This window comes from Salmo trutta, chromosome 15, assembly GCF_901001165.1.
Source record: "Salmo trutta chromosome 15, fSalTru1.1, whole genome shotgun sequence".
Classification (NCBI taxonomy): Eukaryota; Metazoa; Chordata; class Actinopteri; order Salmoniformes; family Salmonidae; genus Salmo; species Salmo trutta.
Window position 1 is genome coordinate 21229411 of NC_042971.1, and position 19721 is coordinate 21249131.

The window sequence follows — 19721 nt, forward strand, 5'->3', positions numbered from 1 at the left end:
GCGCTACAGGTAGTGCGTACGGCCCGGTACATCACTGGGGCCAAGCTTCCTGCCATTAAGGATCTATATACTAGGTGGTGTCAGAGGAAGGCGCAAAAAATTGTCAGAGACTCCAGTCAACCAAGTCATAGACTGTTCTCTCTGCTACCACACGGCAAGCGGTACTGGAGCGCCAAGTCTAGTTCCAAAAGGATCCTTAACAGCTACTACCCCCAAGCCATGAGACTGCTGAACAATTAATCAAATGGCCACCCAGACTATTTACATTGACAAGCCCCCCCACCCCTTTTGTTTTTACACTGCTGCTGCTCACTGTTTATTATCTATGCATAGGCATAGTCTCTTTACCACTACCTACATGTACAAATTACCTCAACTAACCTGTACCCCCGCACACTGACTCGGTACCGGTACCCCCTGTATATAGCCTCGTTATTGTTATTTTATTGTGTTAATTCTTCTTTTATTTTTTACTTTAGTTTATTTAGTAAATATTTTCTTAACTCTATTTCTTGAATTGCATTGTTGGTTAAGGGCTTGTAAGTAAGCATTTCACGGTAAGGTCTACACCTGTCGTTTTTTGCAGTACTGTTCATGACCATAGGGCTGTGATGCTTTGCTCTGCACTACAGTTCCCCATTTCAGCTGTTGTCACTCTCTACACTGGTCGGCTACAAATGCATTTTGTCAAACTCTTCTCAAGTAGCTGAATCAAGCTAGATTGGCTTGTAATACTTTTGCAGATAAATTGCTAATTTACATCTATGGAAATAGGCTGTTTGATTTAGACCCACTGAAAAGTCCAAGTAGAGCGAATGACATAGTTTTCTAGTGAGAAAACATGGTAACAACACCTAATTGTTATCCAGGCATCCCTGTTCTGTGGAGAAATTGTGTAATGTCTCCACTCTCCAATTTATTCATTGATGTATATGTTGGGATAGGCAGATGAATTGCTTTCTTTCTTCTCCTTGCCTAAACCACACAGCCATAGTCGTCACTGAACAGGCATGCTTTTGTCCTCTTGGTGAAACTGAATGAGCAAACAGATTCTCTCTGTGTGTTTGAGAACAGAATGATGAGCATTAGACAAAAAGCAACAAGTTACATAAAGCTTGTACTGTACTGTGTTGAAACTATGTCCCCTCTGTTTTATTGCAAGGCACAAACATTCCCTGTGAACAGAGATGAAGAGATTGCATTGATGTCGACCACGATGACTGTCTGAAGAAACCCCATGTAAGCTGCATGGATAAATGACAAAAATGCATGCTTTCCCCGAGTCGCCTGAACATACAAACCAACAATATTGAGGACAAAGTGTCTGAAACATTTAAACTTTCCCTAAAGTTTAACTTTAAGTGAAACAAATTTAGAAATGACAACAAATATTTCTTCCTCATAGCTTTATTGAACATCTCTACTGATATGTACAATGATATGTACAATGCATCCGATTTTCTTAACAATTCTATGAATCTAGACAAAGGAAAACAAATATTGAATGATTATTCAACTATGATACCAAGAACACAGACAATTAGTAGCTCAATTATAAACATCCACACCATACAAAATGTACTAACAAGAAACTGGATTCTTAAAAAGAGAGGTTTTATACATTGTACAGTTTAGGTCTTAAGAATGGGACATAATGAAATGTAACATAAACAAATTGTCTAACGTGTCAGAACTTAAAAACTAAACTGACCCATACAGTTGTGGAGGATGACAGTGTATTTACAAACCCATTGAGGAGAGAATATTAAAGTGCTGCGTTGGGTTCTGAGACAAACATTACTGCACTATCACGTCATAAAAACATATTTACATACATACAGTCACCATGTGAACATACAGAAATATACACATCTCTCTGCAGCTCCAAGGCATGGACCACAGGGGCCACAGTATGTGGAAGCTTTTTTCACTGGCCCAGCTTCAACACACCAGGGTCATATTCATTAGGGCACTGAAAATAAACAGTTTTAAATCATTTTGCAATGAAGAAAGAAAATTAATGTCCAGTTTGTTCCCTTTGGTGACTAATCATGGTCTTTAATCATGGTCTTAAATTTAGGCCAGATGTGTAAGTAGCGGGCTGAAACAAACGCCTGCACACGCTGCATCTCTCCAGGACTTGCATATAGACAATCAGGGTTGAGTGGTGCAGTTGCTCTCCAGTATGGGGGTGGGCTCTTCCAGCTGAGGGTCAGGCAGTATGCCCACTGGGGTGCGGAACATGCGCCTGGAGCTTCGAGTGCGGGGCGGGGAGGGGGTGGAGGTTTTGCTCTGCACCTTGTTGTTGTGATGTGAAGGGGGGGAGCTGACTGGGGTGCGGGGGTACGTGCGAGAAGAGCGGGCAGGGGGGTCAGGGGAGTGTGAGGAGGGGGGCAGGGAGCTGCTGTAGCTGGGAGGGCTTCTAGGTTGTACAGAGGGGAGGCCCAGGCCTATGTTGCCGGTTGAGTCATGGTCTTCCTGAGGGGATTCCTACAAAGAGGGAAACCAAGTCAATACTCACACACACACACACACACACACACACACACACACACACACGCACACACACACATACACGCACACACACACACACACACACACACACACACACACACACACACACACACACACACACACACACACACACACACACACACACACACACACACACACACACACACACACACACACTGCTCTCTGAACAGGTCCAAACAATACCTAAGGTGTAGCGGCTGTATTATATTCTAAATTGAGATATTGTAGTCATCTTAACAGATGAATGAGGGTTGAGAAATAAAAATGTACAAACCCCCACAGTATCTCTGGGCATTTTATTGATTTATTAAATTAACATTTATTCAGACAAGGATTTATTTAGTTATGTTTTGAGTCAGATACTGATGGTGACAGCTTTACATCTTTTTTGTTATTTTGAGAGTTACCTTTTTGAGGATGTAGAGTGCCACTGGATTCTTACGTTCATGTTCAGTCATAATTTTTGGTAAAACTCTAACTGAACAGGATGAAAAAGACATTGGATGAACACCTTTGGTGCAGCACACATTTTTTTTGTGTGTTATGAATAAATAGGAAATATAAATCAAAGTTATTATTAGTTTTCTTACCTGCATGATTGATTTGGGAATAATCAGGGTGTTCTATTAAATGCCTTGGCAGCCCTGCCAAACCTCTGGGCTTCATTTGCCGTTTCTGACGTTCTCTGCATAATAAACGTACAATATATGTGAGATTAAACTGTGTGCTAAAATGATACAGTATACAACTGTTAAACCCTTTAGAGCCTAAGCCCTGTCTAAGTCGGGGGGGGGGGGGGGGGGGGGGGGGTTCTAAACTAACATATGGAATTGTTTTAAGATGGTCATACCAAGGATCATTTAGCTATTTTATTTTTTTTATTTTATTTTAAGAGCCCTTAATGTATCAAAAAATATATACAAAAATTATTAGATCAACATTTTATTAGGCATTACTGCTATTAGCCAATAGAAACACATTGAATAACAGATTCAGTACATGGAACAACAGATAGTCTCCCCCCAAAAAATCTAAAGGAACTTTGTTTTGTAGTGTCTGTCCTATATCTGAGAGATACAAGAAAGATCAGGATTTTTTTAACATGTATTTATTCCCTTATTTTAGGCACTAAACTATCTCCATATATACTTCCATAAGTTCTTTTAACTGGTACCGGGGACCTTCAAATGAGTCTTTTGAGGTTTGTGGGCCTTAAAGAAATTGACTATCAATATGCTTCTGCCTTTTTACCACTCTTCTCACTGTATTCCCCGACCATAGGACCGTGAGAATGCTATTCATTGACTACAGCTCAGCGTTCAACACCATAGTACCCTCAAAGCTCATCACTAAGCTAAGGATCCTGGGACTAAACACCTCCCTCTGCAACTGGATCCTGGACTTCCTGACGGGCCGCCGCCAGGTGGTGAGGGTAGGTAGCAACACATCTGCCATGCTGATCCTCAACACTGGAGCTCCCCAGGGGTGTGTGCTCAGTCCCCTCCTGTACTCCCTGTTCACCCACGACTGCATGGCCAGGCACGACTCCAAAACCATCATTAAGTTTGCAGACGACACAACAGTGGTAGGATTGAGCACCGACAATGATGAGACAGCCTATAGGGAGGAGGTCAGAGACCTGGCCGGGTGGTGCCAGAATAACAACCTATCCCTCAACGTAACCAGAATTAAGGAGATGATTGTGGACTACAGGAAAAGGAGGACTGAGCACAACCCCATTCTTATCGATGGGGCTGTAGTGGCCTCAAGTTCCTTGGTGTCCACATCAACAACAAACTAGAATGGTCCAAACACACCAAGACAGTTGTGAAGAGGGCACGACAAAGGCTATTCCCCCTCAGGAAACTTAAAAGATTTGGCATGGGTCCTAAGATCCTCAAAAGGTTCTACAGCTGCAACATCGAGAGCATCCTGACTGGTTGCATCACTGCCTGGTACGGCAATTGCTCGGCCTCTGACTGCAAGGCACTACAGAGGGTAGTGGGTATGGCCCAGTACATCACTGAGGCTAAGCTGCCTGCCATCCATGACCTCTACACCAGGCGGTGTCAGAGGAAGGCCCTAAAAATTGTCAAAGACCCCAGCCACCCCAGTCATAGACTGTTCTCTCTACTACCGCATGGTAAGCAGTACCGGAGTGCCAAGTCTAGGACAAAAAGGCTTCTCAACAGTTTTTACCCTCAAGCCATAAGACTCCTGAACAGGTAATCAAATGGCTACCTGGACTATTTACATTGTGTGCCCCTCCCAACCCCTCTTTTTACGCTGTTGCTACTCTCTGTTTATCATATATGCATAGTCACTTTAACTATACATTCATGTTCATACTACCTCAATTGGGACGACCAACCAGTGCTCCCACACATTGGCTGACCGGGCTATCTGCATTGTGTCCCACCCACCACCTGCAAACCCCTCTTTTATGCAACTGCTACTCTCTGTTCATCATATATGCATAGTCACTTTAAATATATCTACATGTGTAACATTCCGTCCCTCTCCTCGCCCCAACCTGGGCTCGAACCAGGGACCCTCTGCGCACATCAACAACTGACACCCCACGAAGCATCGTTAGCCATCGTGCCACAAAAGCCGCGGCCCTTGCAGCGCAAGGGGAACAACTACTTAAGATCGCAGAGCGAGTGACGTCACCAATTGAAACGCTATTAGCGCGCACCACCGCTAACTAACTAGCCATTTCACATCGGTTACACTCACCCCCCTTTTGACCTCCTCCTTTTTCCACAGCAACCAATGATCCGGGTCAACAGCATCAATATAACAGTATAGCTTCCCTCCCTCTCCTCGCCCCAACCTGGGCTCGAACCAGGGACCCTCTGTGCACATCAACAACTGACACCCCGTGAAGCATCATTACCCATCGCGCCACAAAAACCGCAGCCCTTGCAGCGCAAGGGGAACAACTACTTAAGGTCGCAGAGCGAGTGACGTCACCAATTAAAATGCTATTAGTGCGCACCACCGCTAACTAACTAGCCATTTCACATCGGTTACACATGCTATCTCAATCAGCCTGACTAACCAGTGTCTGTATGTAGCCGTGCTACTTTTATAGCCTCGCTATTGTATATAGCCTGTCTTTTTACTGTTGTTTTATTTATTTTCCTACCTATTGTTCACCTAATACCTTTTATGCACTATTGGTTAGAGCCTGTAAGTAAGCATTTCACTGTAAGGTCTACACCTGTTGTATTCGGCGCACGTGACAAATAAACTTTGATTTGATTTGATGTGCAGACAGAGAAGCATCCAGAAACATGTAGAGAGTGAGACAAACATCAATAAACCAGTTCTTACTTCTTGGACGGCCCCCAGCAGGCGCATACTGTAACCAAGGTGATGAGGAGAAAAATACCCCCGGTGGAGAGAATTATGTAGAGGGAACTCCTCCCTGTGGGGGGAACATAGGAGGGTCAGGAGGATAGCAGTGTCACAGTCTGTGTCCCAAATGGCACCTGTTTCCCTATTCAGTGCACTACTTTTGACAGGGTCCATAGGTCTCTGGTCAAAAGTAATGCACTATATTGGGAATACGGCACTATGTAACCACACAGGAAAATAAATGCCACAGTAGAGCTACTTAACAGTATGTTCAAGCAGAATTACAGTATGTACTTTCTTCCCTGTCCTCCCACGTACATACTCATATCTCTGTGATGTAGTCATGTACTGTATGTATAGCCAGTGATCGACTTCCCTCCCACGCATTGTCTGTTTGCTAATGGTACATTACAATGATGTTTTTTTCCCCTCTAGAGTGAGGGCTTTGGGTTTATTTTATTTTACAGAAGCTATCTACGATTTGCATTTGCCTTTATTCACCCCTTCCCTAAAGTACAAGGACTTGCTTTTCAGTGAAGTATTTGTTTCATGCCCTAGGCTTGAACCACTGGCTTGTACGCCTAAGAAAGCGCTCTGAGATGAAATTATGAAAACAACTTCCATTTTACTTAGTGAGTACTTACTAAAGAAGTCTATATCATGGGTTAGAGAGTGTGAGAGTATTACAGGAGTTAGCTAAATTTCTCCATCCCCAACCCTCAACTTTATAGCAAGCAAGTGGTGGGGCTGCCATTTTACAGAAAACCAGATTGCAGATTGTGGTTTTAAATTGCCACTGGTTCAAGCCTATAGGACCACTGTTAAGCCTACTGTAGATAGTGAGTTTAATGGGCAGGCTCTTCATGCTGCCAATAGGGTTCTCCACCACACAGCCGTAGATGTCATCATCCACCATCAGCACCCGCACGATTGTCAAGAGCTTCTGGTCAGGTGACAACTGCAGGCGCGTCTCATTGGTCAGCGGTTTACCGCCTTTCTGCCAGCTGTACTTGGCATTCGTTCCATTGTCGTGGGAGCAGTTGAGGGTAAAGTGCTCGCTGAGCTCCAGCACTGAGGAGGCCTCCATGTGGACATAAGGCCTGGATATGGGCTCTATGGAGAAGAAGCATAGTAGTCACACATGTTTCTGAAATACCCCCAATGAAAAGATTAGGATCTCTTGTTTGTTCAGGGTCAAAGGTTATGCTGATATGATGGTAAAAAAATGTGTCACACATGAGCTAATGTACATATGCAACTTCTCAGGTGACCCATGCGACAATGACTTTACAGGAACAACACTGTTTGGGCTACTGTGCCTTGCACATTCCTTGACAATTCAGGCTATTCATACAAATTCAGCAAATTCATGCAATTCAGCCCAGTCATATAAATGAGAAATATAAACAAAAATGGCAAAAAGCCTTTGGTTTTATCACAGACAAAGCCAGAAGTCCCTGCAAGCAGTGCCTCTTTAATGCAAATCATGTCATAGAGGACTATTCACCAACTTAGTGACCTTAGTAGTCATACCAAAGACTCCAAAAATGGTACTCAATGCCTCTGCTTGACACTCAGCATTAAAGAGATGGATTAGGGATAAGGTCCTGCAATAGACTAGCATCCTGTCCAGGAGGTGTACTTGTATATCAAACTGTCTCACGCTACAGAATAAGGACATAGGCTACTACCCTATGGTCCATTCTGGCATGGACAAGGCTTACTTTTCCAAGGCTTACTTACTTACACTATGAACCACCTACCATCCACAGTTAGGTCGATACTCCCTTCTCCAGTGAATGTATCATCCGTGATTGAAATCTCCACTTCGTAGGTGCCCTCGTCCGAGAGCTTGAGGTTGTGGAGCAGGAGGGTGCCATTCTCAAACACCAGGATGCGGTCCCGGTACTCTGGCCTCAGGTTCCCAATGATCTTGGTGCCAATGGACTGGACCACGGTGACAGGCTTGTCGTCCCTCTTCAGCTGCCACTTGATGACAGGCGCGTCGGGGCTGGAGCTGCTGTAGCGGACGGAGAGGAGTGCCTCCCCGCCCAACGTGCCCCGGATCAGGGAGCCAGGGCTGGTGATGTTGACCCCCTCGACACTTCCTAGTCATAGAGGAGATGGAACAGACTGGATGTATAAGATCCACTTTATTGTATCTAGTCAATTTATTCAGATTATAGTCTCCTGGAACATGTGTAAGCACCACCATACATATTATATTTAGCATATTTATATTCATATTCATATTTTTATTCTTTATCTTATCGGATTAGAGTCTCAGTTTATATGAATGGAACTTACACGCATGTGAGACATAGATTAACTGACACATTACACCGCAATAGGGCACAGGTGTATCCTAGCTGCAATGCCACTTCAGGTTCCTACAAGTGTGTTTTAAATAGGCCTAGTAGCAAACCATCCAACAACAAGCTTTACCCAGATCGTGTACCCAAGGAGACCTGGCCCACTTCTTAATGGAAATGTACTGCCTTTCCTATTCCATTACTCTGTGAATGTTAGTGTTCTGAAGAATATTGGACTGTCCACAATCTCCACACCAGTACCACCATCCCAGCCGTAACTAGACGGTCTTTGATTGAGTGGCATGCTTCGATTCATCATTAACAGGTCATTGTCCGGGCATATGCTAAGCTTCCTCCTCTCAGCCCCTTAGCTATTTCAACAGCATATCTCAAACAGTCTAATTTATGGCCAACAGATTTTGCAGCAATACTTTCTGAGTTCATTGACCTGAGGTTTCTTCTCTGTGAGGGAAATAGCCTACAGAATGTGTTCAGAGTGGGCTAATAAAGTGAGAGCCAAATGACTGTATCTGGCTCTGCTGGCTGTTGTTGTGGGCGGTAGGCTGCTGATGACTCGACTGTGGGCACCGGGCCCCCTCCTCCATTGGGGCAGAGTGTGCTGAAGCGAGCCTGCGTGGCAGCACTGCATCGCCGTGGTAACGGCTCGCAGTTCTCTGAGACCGCTGGGATGAGCTGACAAAAGTGGCGATTGTTTGGACCAACTTCCTCCCTGGCAGTCCATGAAAAGAGCCCTCAGAGCAACACGAGATCCCCGATTGGCTGAGCCCGGAGACAGAGGACCCCAGTGATTCTGCTGATGACAACACAATCGCACCTCTTTCTATGTTCGTATCTTCACACGTTTTTTATGTATCTCATGTAAAGTTAGAATGATATATTTACAAAAGTATAGATTCTTCGTATATCTTCCCTTTTATGTTTCTAGGTCGTACCTCAATACCCTGAGCTCAGGTCCTTCACCAACCAACATCTGCCCTTTCACCATGATCCTCTCTGCTTGGAGGATCCTCTGATTGTGCCATTCTCACAGAGCAGTTTGGCTCCATGACATCACCATTCATACTGGTGGAGGACTTTGGCTAACCTGCTAAACCAACCGGCAGACATTTGAGTAGTGTAGTGCCCACATGGGCTCGACAGAGGTCAAATACAAACACTTAAACTCGTTAAAGTCTAAACCTTGTGGGCCGGTTTCGCAAACCCAGATTAAGCCATTCTGTACAAAAAAATCATTCTCAGTGGAGAATGTCCATTGAAAGTACATTTTACTCTAGGACTTTTTCTGGGTCCTATTGTGACTGCTTTCTGACAAATAATATATCTTCATCAATTTTTAAATCCACAGATTATGTGTTGTTTTATGAGTGTCATCAGCTTGACTACAAAATGGTTTTCTAGTAATTTAGGATTAATAATATGAAGAAATGTACTGTGTGGCATTGTGCAGTCAGACTGAATGAAAATACACAGAGTGTACAAACAATATGAGCACCTTCCTAATATTGTGTTGCACCCCCTTTTGCCCTCAGCGGGGCATGGACTCTACAAGGTGTCAAAAGCGTTCCACATGGATGCTGGCCCATGATGACTCCAATGCTTCCCACATTTGTGTCAAGTTGGCTGGATGTCCTTTGGGTGGTAGACCATTCTTGATACACATGGGAAACTGTTGAGCGTGAAAAACCCAGAAGCTTTGCAGTTCTTGACACACTCAAACCTGTGTGCCTGGCACCTACATGCATACCACAGGAGGTTGGTGGCACCTTAATTGTGGAGAACGGGCTCGTGGTAACAACTGGAGAGGAATTAGTGGAATGGTTCTGTGCGACTCAGTTGGTAGACTATGGCACTTGCAATGCCAGGGTTGTGGGTTTGATTCCCGTTGGGGACCACTACCAACAAATATGAAAATGTATGCACTCTACTGTAAGTTGCTCTGGATAAGAGTGTCTAGTAAAATATAAATGTAACAAATACATCAAACACATGGTTTCTAGGTATTTGATGCTGTTCTCCCTTCAGCAGCCACCTGTGCTGCATACCCCATTCAAAGGAACTTCAATATTTTGCCTTGCCCATTCCCCCTCTGAATGGCACACATACACAATCCATGTCTCAATTGTCTCAAGGCTTAAAAATGATTTTTTAACCTGTCTCATCCCCTTCATTTACACTGATTGAAGTGGATTTCACAAGTGACATCAATAAGGGATCATAGCTTTCAACTGGATTCACCTGGTCAGTCTCTGTTATGGAAAAAGCAGGGGTTCCTATTTTTTATTTGTTTAATCTTTATTTTATCAGGAAGTCATACTGAAACCGAGGTCTCTTTTACAGATGAACCCTACATTTCATAAATTACAGAAAATACACACATCAAAATGCAAGCAGAAACAAAAACACGTTCATTAAAAAACAAACACATTCATCAGTAATAAGGTCCTCAATCAGCTTTCTGAATTGGCCTAGAGGCACCAAAACATCAAATTTAAGAACATTTAGAAGATTGTTCCACAGATAACATGCAAGAAAAACCTAAGAGCTGATTTACTTAACTCAGTAGAGACCAAAGGAAACCAAAGGAATGTTATGTACACTCAGTGTAAGCTAATATATCATAAGGAAACGTTTATTTGCTTGTTTGACATGGAAATTGTGTTTAATGTAATAGTTTTTATATGGTACTAATGCACATATGATAATCAAATGTATGAAAATGCAGAAACATGTACATTCATAATAGGGACATTGGCTGCTGTTGAATGACTTAGAAAATCATATTTTGAATTGAATGTATGCATTTTCATAAACACATTTACAAGCAAAAGTAGGCATAATTTAACATGTTCTTGCAAGTAGAATATGAAAAACACAAAATGTATGTGTCTAACCTATCAGACAAACAAATCTCTGTCAGAAACCGTTTACTTGTCCACTCCATTCTAAATACCTCCCACCCACATTGCCTTGCCTTGCAAGTGTACACTACACATTGCTTTAAGTCAGCACATATGTGTTTCCCTAAAACAGGGGAAAGTTTCCCTTACCTGACTGGGACAAAACAAGGAGACACCAGAGCAGCAAAAGTTGAGGAGCGGCTATGGCTTTTGAGAGAGCCTCTCTCTCTGCCTTCATCTTGGGTTTAGCACTCTGTTTCTGTCCCAGACAATTAACATGATTTGTCCACTCTGGCCACGTCCCCCAGAGAGCGCACAGTCATTCCTCCAAGGCAGGGCTCCACTAGGACTGGGTGCACTGCACAACAAAGCAACGCACCAGCAGGCAAGACAGACTGATGTGTGTGTGTGTGGGTTGGTTCTTCTATCCTTGTGGGGACTTAGAATCCCCAAAAGTCCCCACAAGTATCGAAAACAAGGAAAATTTACCCTCGTGTGGACATTTCCCACATCCCCATGTGGACAAAGGCTATTTTAAGCTTAGTGGTTAGGGTTACAATTAGGGAAAGGGGGATTCCTAGTCAGTTGTACAACTGACTGCATTCAACTGAAATGTGTCTTCTGCATTTAACCCAACCCCTCTGAATCAGAGAGGTGCAGGGGGCTGCCATAATCAACATCCACGGTACCTGGGGAACTGCTGTTCTGGAGCAGAACAACAGATTTTTACCTTCAGCTGAGGGATTTGATCCAGCAACCTTTCAGTTACTGGCCCAACGCTCTTACCAATAGGCTACCAGGGTAAGGGTAAGGGGTTAGAGGTTAGGGTTAGGGGATGGGTCAGGGTTAGGGGTTAAGGTTAGGATTAGGGTTAGGGCATGGGTGGGCAAACTTTTTGTCTTGAGGGCCACATCGGGATTTTGAAATTCAACGGAGGGCCGCATCTTTTGGGGGACCAATTGTTTGTTAAAATCAATTTGCAGCAGCCTCCCGAGTGGCACAGTGGTCTAAGGCACTGCATCAAAGTGCTTGAGGGGTCACTACAGACCTGGGTTCGATCCCAGGCTGTGTCACCTTGGCCATGCATGGGAGACCCATGAGGCGGCGCACAAATTGGTATTTATCTTTTTGCTCTTTTGCACCCAAGTATCTCTACTTGCACATCATCATCGGCACATCTATCACTCCAGTGTTAATGCTAAATTGTAATTATTTCGCCTCAATGGCCTATTTATTGCCTTACCTCCCTAATCTTCTACATTTGCACACACTGTACATAGATTTTTCTATTGTGTTATTGACTGTACGTTTGTTTATGTGTAACTCTGTGTTGTTGTTTTTGTCGCACTGCTTTGCTTTATCTTGGCCAGGTTGCAGTTGTAAATGAGAACTTGTTCTCAATTGGCCTATTTGTCAAGGCACAAGGTGAGACCTAATGCAGACACAGGAGGCAGATGGTTGGAGTCTTACAATGTTTATTAATCCAAAGGGGTAGGCAAGAGAATGGTCGTGGACAGGCAAAAAGGTCAAAACCAGATCAGAGTCCAGGAGGTACAGAGTGGCAGACAGGCTCATGGACAAGGCAGGCAGAGTGGTCAGGCAGACAGGCAGGTACAAAGTCCAGAAATAGGCAAGGGTCAAAACCGGGAGGACTAGAAAAAGGAGAATACAAAAAGCAGGAGAATGGGGAAAACCCCTGGTTGACTTGGAAACAAACAAGATGAACTGGCACAGAGAGACAGGAAACACAGGGATAAATACTGTACACTGGGGAAAACAAGCGACACCTGGAGGGGGTGGAGACAATAACGAGGACAGGTGAAACTGATCAGGGTGTGACACTACCTGGTTAATAAAGGTGAAATAAAAATAAAAAATAAATAAATAAGGAAATCAGTCAATTGAAATACATTCATTAGACCCTAATTTATGGATTTCACATGACTGGGCAGGGGGGCAGCCATGGGTGGGCCTGGGAGGCCATAGGCTCAGCCAATCAGAATGAGTTTTCCCCCACAAAAGGTATTTCTTACAGACAGAAATAATCCTCAATTTGTGAGGCCGGTTGGAGGCAGTTTATGGTAACATTAAATGATCTTGCAACAGCTCTATTGGACATTCCTGCAGTCTGCATACCAACTGCACGCTCAAAACTTGAGAAATCTGTGGCATTGTGTTGTGTGACAAAACCGCACATTTTAAAGTGGCCTTTTATTGTCCCCAGCACAAGGTGCACCTGTGTAATGATCATGCTGTTTAAATCAGCTTTTTGATTTGCTACACCTATCATGGTGGATGGATTATCTTGGCAAATGAGAAATGCTCACTAATAGGAATGTAAACTAATTTGTGCACAACATTTGAGAGAAATACGTTTTTGTGCGTATGTGTCACGTTCTGACCCGTATAAGGGGTTATTTGTTATTGTAGTTTGGTCAGGGCGTGGCAGGGGTGTGTTTGTTTTGTGTTGTCGGGGTTTTGGGTATTGTTCTATGTTTTGTATTTCTATGTTTTTTCTTTGTTGTGTATTTCTTTGTGTTGGCCTGGTATGGCTCTCAATCAGGGACAGCTGTACATCGTTGTTGCTGATTGGGAGTCATACTTAGGTAGGCCTTTTTTCCACCTGTCTTTTGTGGGAAGTTGTTTTTGCACTGTTGGTGTTAGCCTGCAAAACTGTTTGGCTGTTGTTCATTTGTTTTCGTGTTTTGTGTAGTGTTCAATAAAAGTTAATATGAGCATTCACATACCAGCTGCATTTTGGTCCAATCACTACGACGGCCGTGACAGTATGGAAGATTTCAGCGATTTTTATTTCAGCTCATGAAACATTTTATGTTGCGTTTATATTTTTGGTCAGCGTAGTTCACTACTTTTGACCAGGGCCCATGGTCAAAAGAACACTATATAGGAAATATGGTGCCATTTGGGACACAGCCAGGGTATATGGGCCAAATACAGTTCTTGATGAACGGAAGGTGGGTTGATAAAATTGCATTTATTTGCAGAATATTCTAGCTATGTGAGAGAGAGGAAAGAAAAATACTGTTTTATTTGGTTGCCTTAAAGGAACATTTCACTCATAAATGGAAATTTGATGGATCTTTTCAGACCTCAAAAGCAGAGTAATGTCAAGTTGAAACCACATCCCAAAACATGAGAATACTTTAGGGGTCTATAAACATCTGACAAACTTGTAATGTCCCTTTATGTAGCCGACTCATTACATTAAGTACTCATCAAATAAACTATGATTACAATAGAACAGATTAACTCTCCTGTTGTGTTCATTTCATGTTAATTAATTCTGTGTTCCCCGTCCAAAATGACCGCCCCTTTATAGCTGATTATAAATCCATAATAATACATATATTATCACCTAATGTTGTGTTAGATCTTTGTATCAACTTAAGTTATTGTGAACATTACAAGTTTTGAACTTCTATTTGCTATTTATGGCCTGTAGGAATCATTGACCTGAGCTCATACAACTCGTTTTTGAGTAAAGAAAAGCATAATGTATGGATTATTTTGACTATAACAAATACTCACATGAAACATATTGTGCTATTTATCACAGACTACTTTGTGTCAAAGTTTAACAAGGACATTTGTTTTGAAACCATTTCAAATGTTTAAATAGTGGCAGGATTTTATGTCATCAACCCAGCATGGTGTTTTGTTGCAGGTTTAGTTTTTTGGTTATTCAGTATCAAGCTTAAAAACAGAAACTAGAAGGCAACATTTTAGTAGCCTAGCTAGGATGTGGCATGTGTCTGTACATTTTCCCTCTACTGCATGTGGTAAACGGACACACTAAAGCAGCGCAATTGACATTGAATTCACGATGTGAGCGCATCAGGCCGTAATTTCATGAAGTATATAGATAACTCAACTGTTGACTCAATTGTACTTGCTTGTGTGTCTATTTGTAGTTATTTATACCTGTGTGTGAATTCTTTACCTTATAACTTTTTGACAACCAAGATCAAATGTTCTGTAGGCCATGGCAATGACCGTTGGAACTGAAACTTGGCATGGACATTTTGCCTACAATACGTTTAAACTTTCGGTCAGGTAGAAGATTTGGTCAGTGGCATTATTGATGATATCATACAGTGCACTGGCTGTCTCGTGTGTGTGTGTGTGTGTGTGTGTGTGTGTGTGTGTGTGTGTGTGTGTGTGTGTGTGTGTGTGTGTGTGTGTGTGTGTGTGGGTCTGGGAAAAGGGGTGTACCTGTGGATGTATTTCAAGGCCTACCTTCAAACTCAGTGCCTCTTTGCTGATATCATGGGAATCTCAAAAGAAATCAGCAAAAGAAAATTGTAGACCTCCACAAGTCTGGTTCATCCTTGGGAGCAATTTCCAAATGCCTGAAGGTACCACGTTCATCTGTACAAACAATAGTACGCAAGTATAAACACCATGGGACCCCGCAGCCGTCATACTGCTCAGGAAGGAGACGCGTTCTGTCTCCTAGAGATGAACGTACTTTGGTGCAAAAATCAATCCCAGAACAACGGCAAAGGACCCTGTGAAGATGCTGGAGGAAACAGGTACAAAAGTATTTATATCCACAGTAAAATGAGTCCTATATCAACATAACCTGAAAGGCTGTTCAGCAAGGAAGAAGCCACTGCTCCAAAACCGCCATAAAAAAGCCAGATTACGGTTTGCAACTGCACATGGGGACAAAGATCGTACTTTTTGGAGAAATGTCCTCTGGTCTAATGTATGTAAACTTCCGACTTCAACTGTGTTATTATAATTCATAACAGCTATTGAAAATATTAGCATATTTTTCTTACAATCAATCTTACGATCAAAGTTTCACATTCAACCTTTTAGTGTGAAAAACTAAATAAAATCTCCTTATGCATGTTTTATAATATTTCAAAACATTTATTTGAAAATCCAAAGTTCATCATCAATATAAACGACAACACTAACAATTGTGAATTCAGAAAACATGAACACTAAAAGGAACAAAGTGTGTGTGTGTGTGTGTGGTGCTTACTTATTCTGTCTTAGTCCATGCATTTGTTACAAACCACAAGCATGTGACTGTGCTCTTTGCAGACGGGTGTGTTGCACTGAGAACACCAGCAGCTGACTTTTCTATCCTTTGCGCTTAGGCAGAGCTGGCACCTCTTCCTCTTCTGGCCCTGGTTGCTCTGAGTGGTGGTGGCATGGCTCTTTTTCATCACCCCACATCTTTCCATTGCCTCAGTTCTTCTGTGGAGCTGGGAGAACCTTCCAGAAGGACAACCATCTCTGCAGCACTCTAACAATCAGGCCTTTATGGTAAAGTGGCCAGATGGAAGCCACTCCTCAGTAAAAGGCACATGACAGCTCGCTTGGAGTTTTCCAAAAGGCACCTAAACAACTCTCAGAGTATGAGAAACAAGATTCTCTGGTCTGAGGAAACAATACAGCAAAAAAAACATTTGGCCGTGTCATTTTGATCCGGCATGTGCATCCTAGGGCTAAGAGAAAATGACTCAAGTGAAATAGAAGGTCACTCAGTAAAATACTACTTGAGTAAAAGTATAAAAGTATTTGGTTTTAAATGACCTTAAGTATCAAAAGTAAAAGTATAAATAATTTAACATTCCTTATATTAAACAAACCAGACAACACAATTATCTTGTTTTTTTTAAAATTTACGGATAGCCAGGTGCGCAGTTCAACACTCAGATATAATTTACAAATGAAGCATGTGTTTAGTGAGTCCGACAGACCAGAGGCAGTAGGGATGACCAGGGATGTTCCTGTCACGTCCCGACCAGTATAAGGGTTATTTGTTATTGTAGTTTGGTCAGGACGTGGCATAGGGTATTTTGTTTATGTGGTTCGGGGTGGTGATTTATTTAGTAGGGTGTTTGTTTAGTTAGTTCCGGGTTTTGGGGGTTATGTTCTATGTTTGTATTTCTATGTGGTCTCTAGTCTTGTATTTCTATGTCTAGTTTATTGGGGTTGGACTCTCAATTGGAGGCAGGTGTTTTCTAGTTGCCTCTGATTGAGAGTCCTATATATGGGTATGTGTTTGGTTTAGTGTTTGTGGGAGATTGTTCTTGGATTGCTGTGTTGCCTTCAAGACTGTTATTTTGTCGTTCATCGTTTTGTTATATTTGTTTGGTTTTTTTCCTTCTTTTCCTGTCAATAAAGAAGATGAGTATACATGTCCCTGCTGCGTTTTGGTCCTCTCCTTACGACAACTGTGACAGTTCCCTTGATAAATGTGTGAATTAGACAATTGTCCTCTGCTGCTAAGCATTCAAAATGTAACGAGTACTTTTGGGTCTCAGAGAAAATGTAAGCAGTAAAAAGTACATTATTTTCTTTAGGAATGTACTGGAGTAAAAGTAAAAGCTGTCAAAAATATAGATAGGTAAGTAAAGTACAGATACCCCAAAAAACTCCTTAAGTAGTACTTTAAAGTATTTTTACTTAAGCGCTTTACACCACTGCATCAAACATCAAATGTTTGACTCTGTTTCATTTATTCCATTCCAGCAAATACAATGACCCTGTCCTCCTATAACGCCACCCACCAGCCTCCACTGCCATATAGCAACGCTGCATTCAACCTTTCTGGTGATCAATGGTAGTGCAAAAAAATGTAAAAAATGTTTAACATGTTACAACAACCTAGCTACGTTTTTGTTATTTGGAGTTATTAAATAGTTTTTGATTAGAGTTGCAGCATATTATGCATATCTGCAAGCATAGCAGCAAAGGCTGGACAAATATTATTCCTCTCCTGTTTTGTTTTAATATGTTAAAAATGCAGGGGCGATTTTAGCATGTAAATCTTGGTGGGGCAAAAAAAAAAGTGTGATGCATGCCAGCAAAGCCAATACACAACATAACACTAAACAATATGTTAATTATGGTGACAAACGGTGCCCGCAAACTGTTAGGGACTACTTAAAGCTGTTCCTTCCTTCCTTACTTACTTCCAGCAGCAGTACCAACATCTTACCACTGCTACACCTGGCTATCAGCGAAGCCTTGACTGGCAGTGAAACAGTTCATTCAGTCTCATTTACTGTGTTTAGAAAAAACATAGCTGATATGGTTGACTTGCTTAAACAAATGTGGTTTCTAATGACAATTGAGATGTACTAATAACTATGGAATAAGGGGACAACAAGCGGATAAGAGGCAATCCGTAATTTCGATTAAGACATTAATGAGCGAGCGAGGAGAGACATAGTGAATATAACTATTTGTTTAGCCCTTTTGAAATGCACAGCGACAGAATTCATAACATGGGTCGTTCTTACAGCGTTCTCCCTGTACACCAAGTCAGAACCTTAGGATAAATAAAGGGGCCATATAAGCAGACAATGAGAGCTCTCTAAAACAGGTAATAGGCTACACATGCACCACCAAGTCAGAACAGTATGCGAAATTAAGAGGGGTAAATAGACCAAATTATAAGGGTGAGGCCCATGGGCCACTAACATCTTACTACACAACATTCACTTAGTATTACTTTCTTAGCTACAGTATACTTATCTCCCTGGCATATTACATCATGTATGCAGCAGCATACAATACATTTTTGGACTCACCTTGTTGTGCTGTGCGCACTTGAACAGGAAGGTGGCGCGGCAGGCAAATTTTGTCATCAAATCCTCTGGACTTATGGTGCTTTCAAAACAACTGTGAACTCAGGAAAAAACAAGGTCGAATCATGATGAAGTCATTGAACTTAAGGTCGTAGCTTTAGAAAGAGGCCGGATTTACAATTCCGAGTTGGATGACCGTACAAAATGTATTTTCCCAGTCGGAGCTCGTTTATTCCCGACTTCCCAGTTGTGTTGAACTCACTGAACTCAAGTTTTCACAGTTCAGAGTTATTAACAGTTGTTTTGGGGGCAGCACAAATCATGCTTCATTGACAGCATGGTCATTGTTGAATGTTTATTATTTTAAACTTGGAAAAGATCCCCTTAACCCCAGATTTGGGACCACACAGCCGCCGTACACAGCCGATGTTACAGATTCCTTCCAAACCACTCATTGCTGAATTTGCGATTTCCAACTTGTTGTGTAATGTTTATGTCCAATGGCTGTTTTATCTATAATTTCTCTACACTATTTATCTTCATATGACAAGGATTAAATAGGATTTGCCAGTAGATTGCTGACTTGATTCATGATGATTACTGCTGGCTAAAATTTTGAAAGTAGGATGTTGACATGATCACTCCAATCAAAGCTACAGTACATATAACGTGATTTGACGTAATTTTATCTGTGGCCAATGACCTTGAGCCTTCTTGGATGGGCACTTCTAATGTAACTCTATGGCAGCACCCAAGGGGCTAGAATTTTCGAGGTCTACCCTTAGACTTGGCGGTGACGTAGTGTCCCCATCAGTGACAGAACACTGAGCCAATCACGGCGCAACGCTCAGTATTTTCTGTTGGCTCGCCACACCATCATAGAAAGCACTGAGCTAGGCTGAAACACTTGCATTTTGGAGCTGCCTTACTCAAGAAAACAAAAAAGAGACCATGTTTGTATGCAGCTTTATTAACTCAATGATATATATATATATACATTTTACATTGCTCTGCCCCAC

The 19721-nt window shown here is 42.2% G+C and overlaps 1 protein-coding gene across 1 annotated transcript; it reads right to left on the reverse strand.

Moving 5' to 3' along the window:
- Positions 1-1391: 1391 nt before the first annotated feature.
- Positions 1392-11550, reverse strand: LOC115148609 (hepatocyte cell adhesion molecule). The gene is made up of 7 exons (XM_029690653.1): positions 11279-11550; positions 7662-8006; positions 6730-7011; positions 5875-5968; positions 3126-3220; positions 2943-3013; positions 1392-2490 (listed from the first exon to the last, which is right to left on the reverse strand). The coding sequence occupies exons 1-7, from the start codon at positions 11364-11366 to the stop codon at positions 2155-2157; spliced, it is 1311 nt and encodes a 436-aa protein (XP_029546513.1). The 5' UTR covers positions 11367-11550; the 3' UTR covers positions 1392-2154.
- Between the last annotated feature and the right edge of the window lie 8171 nt (positions 11551-19721).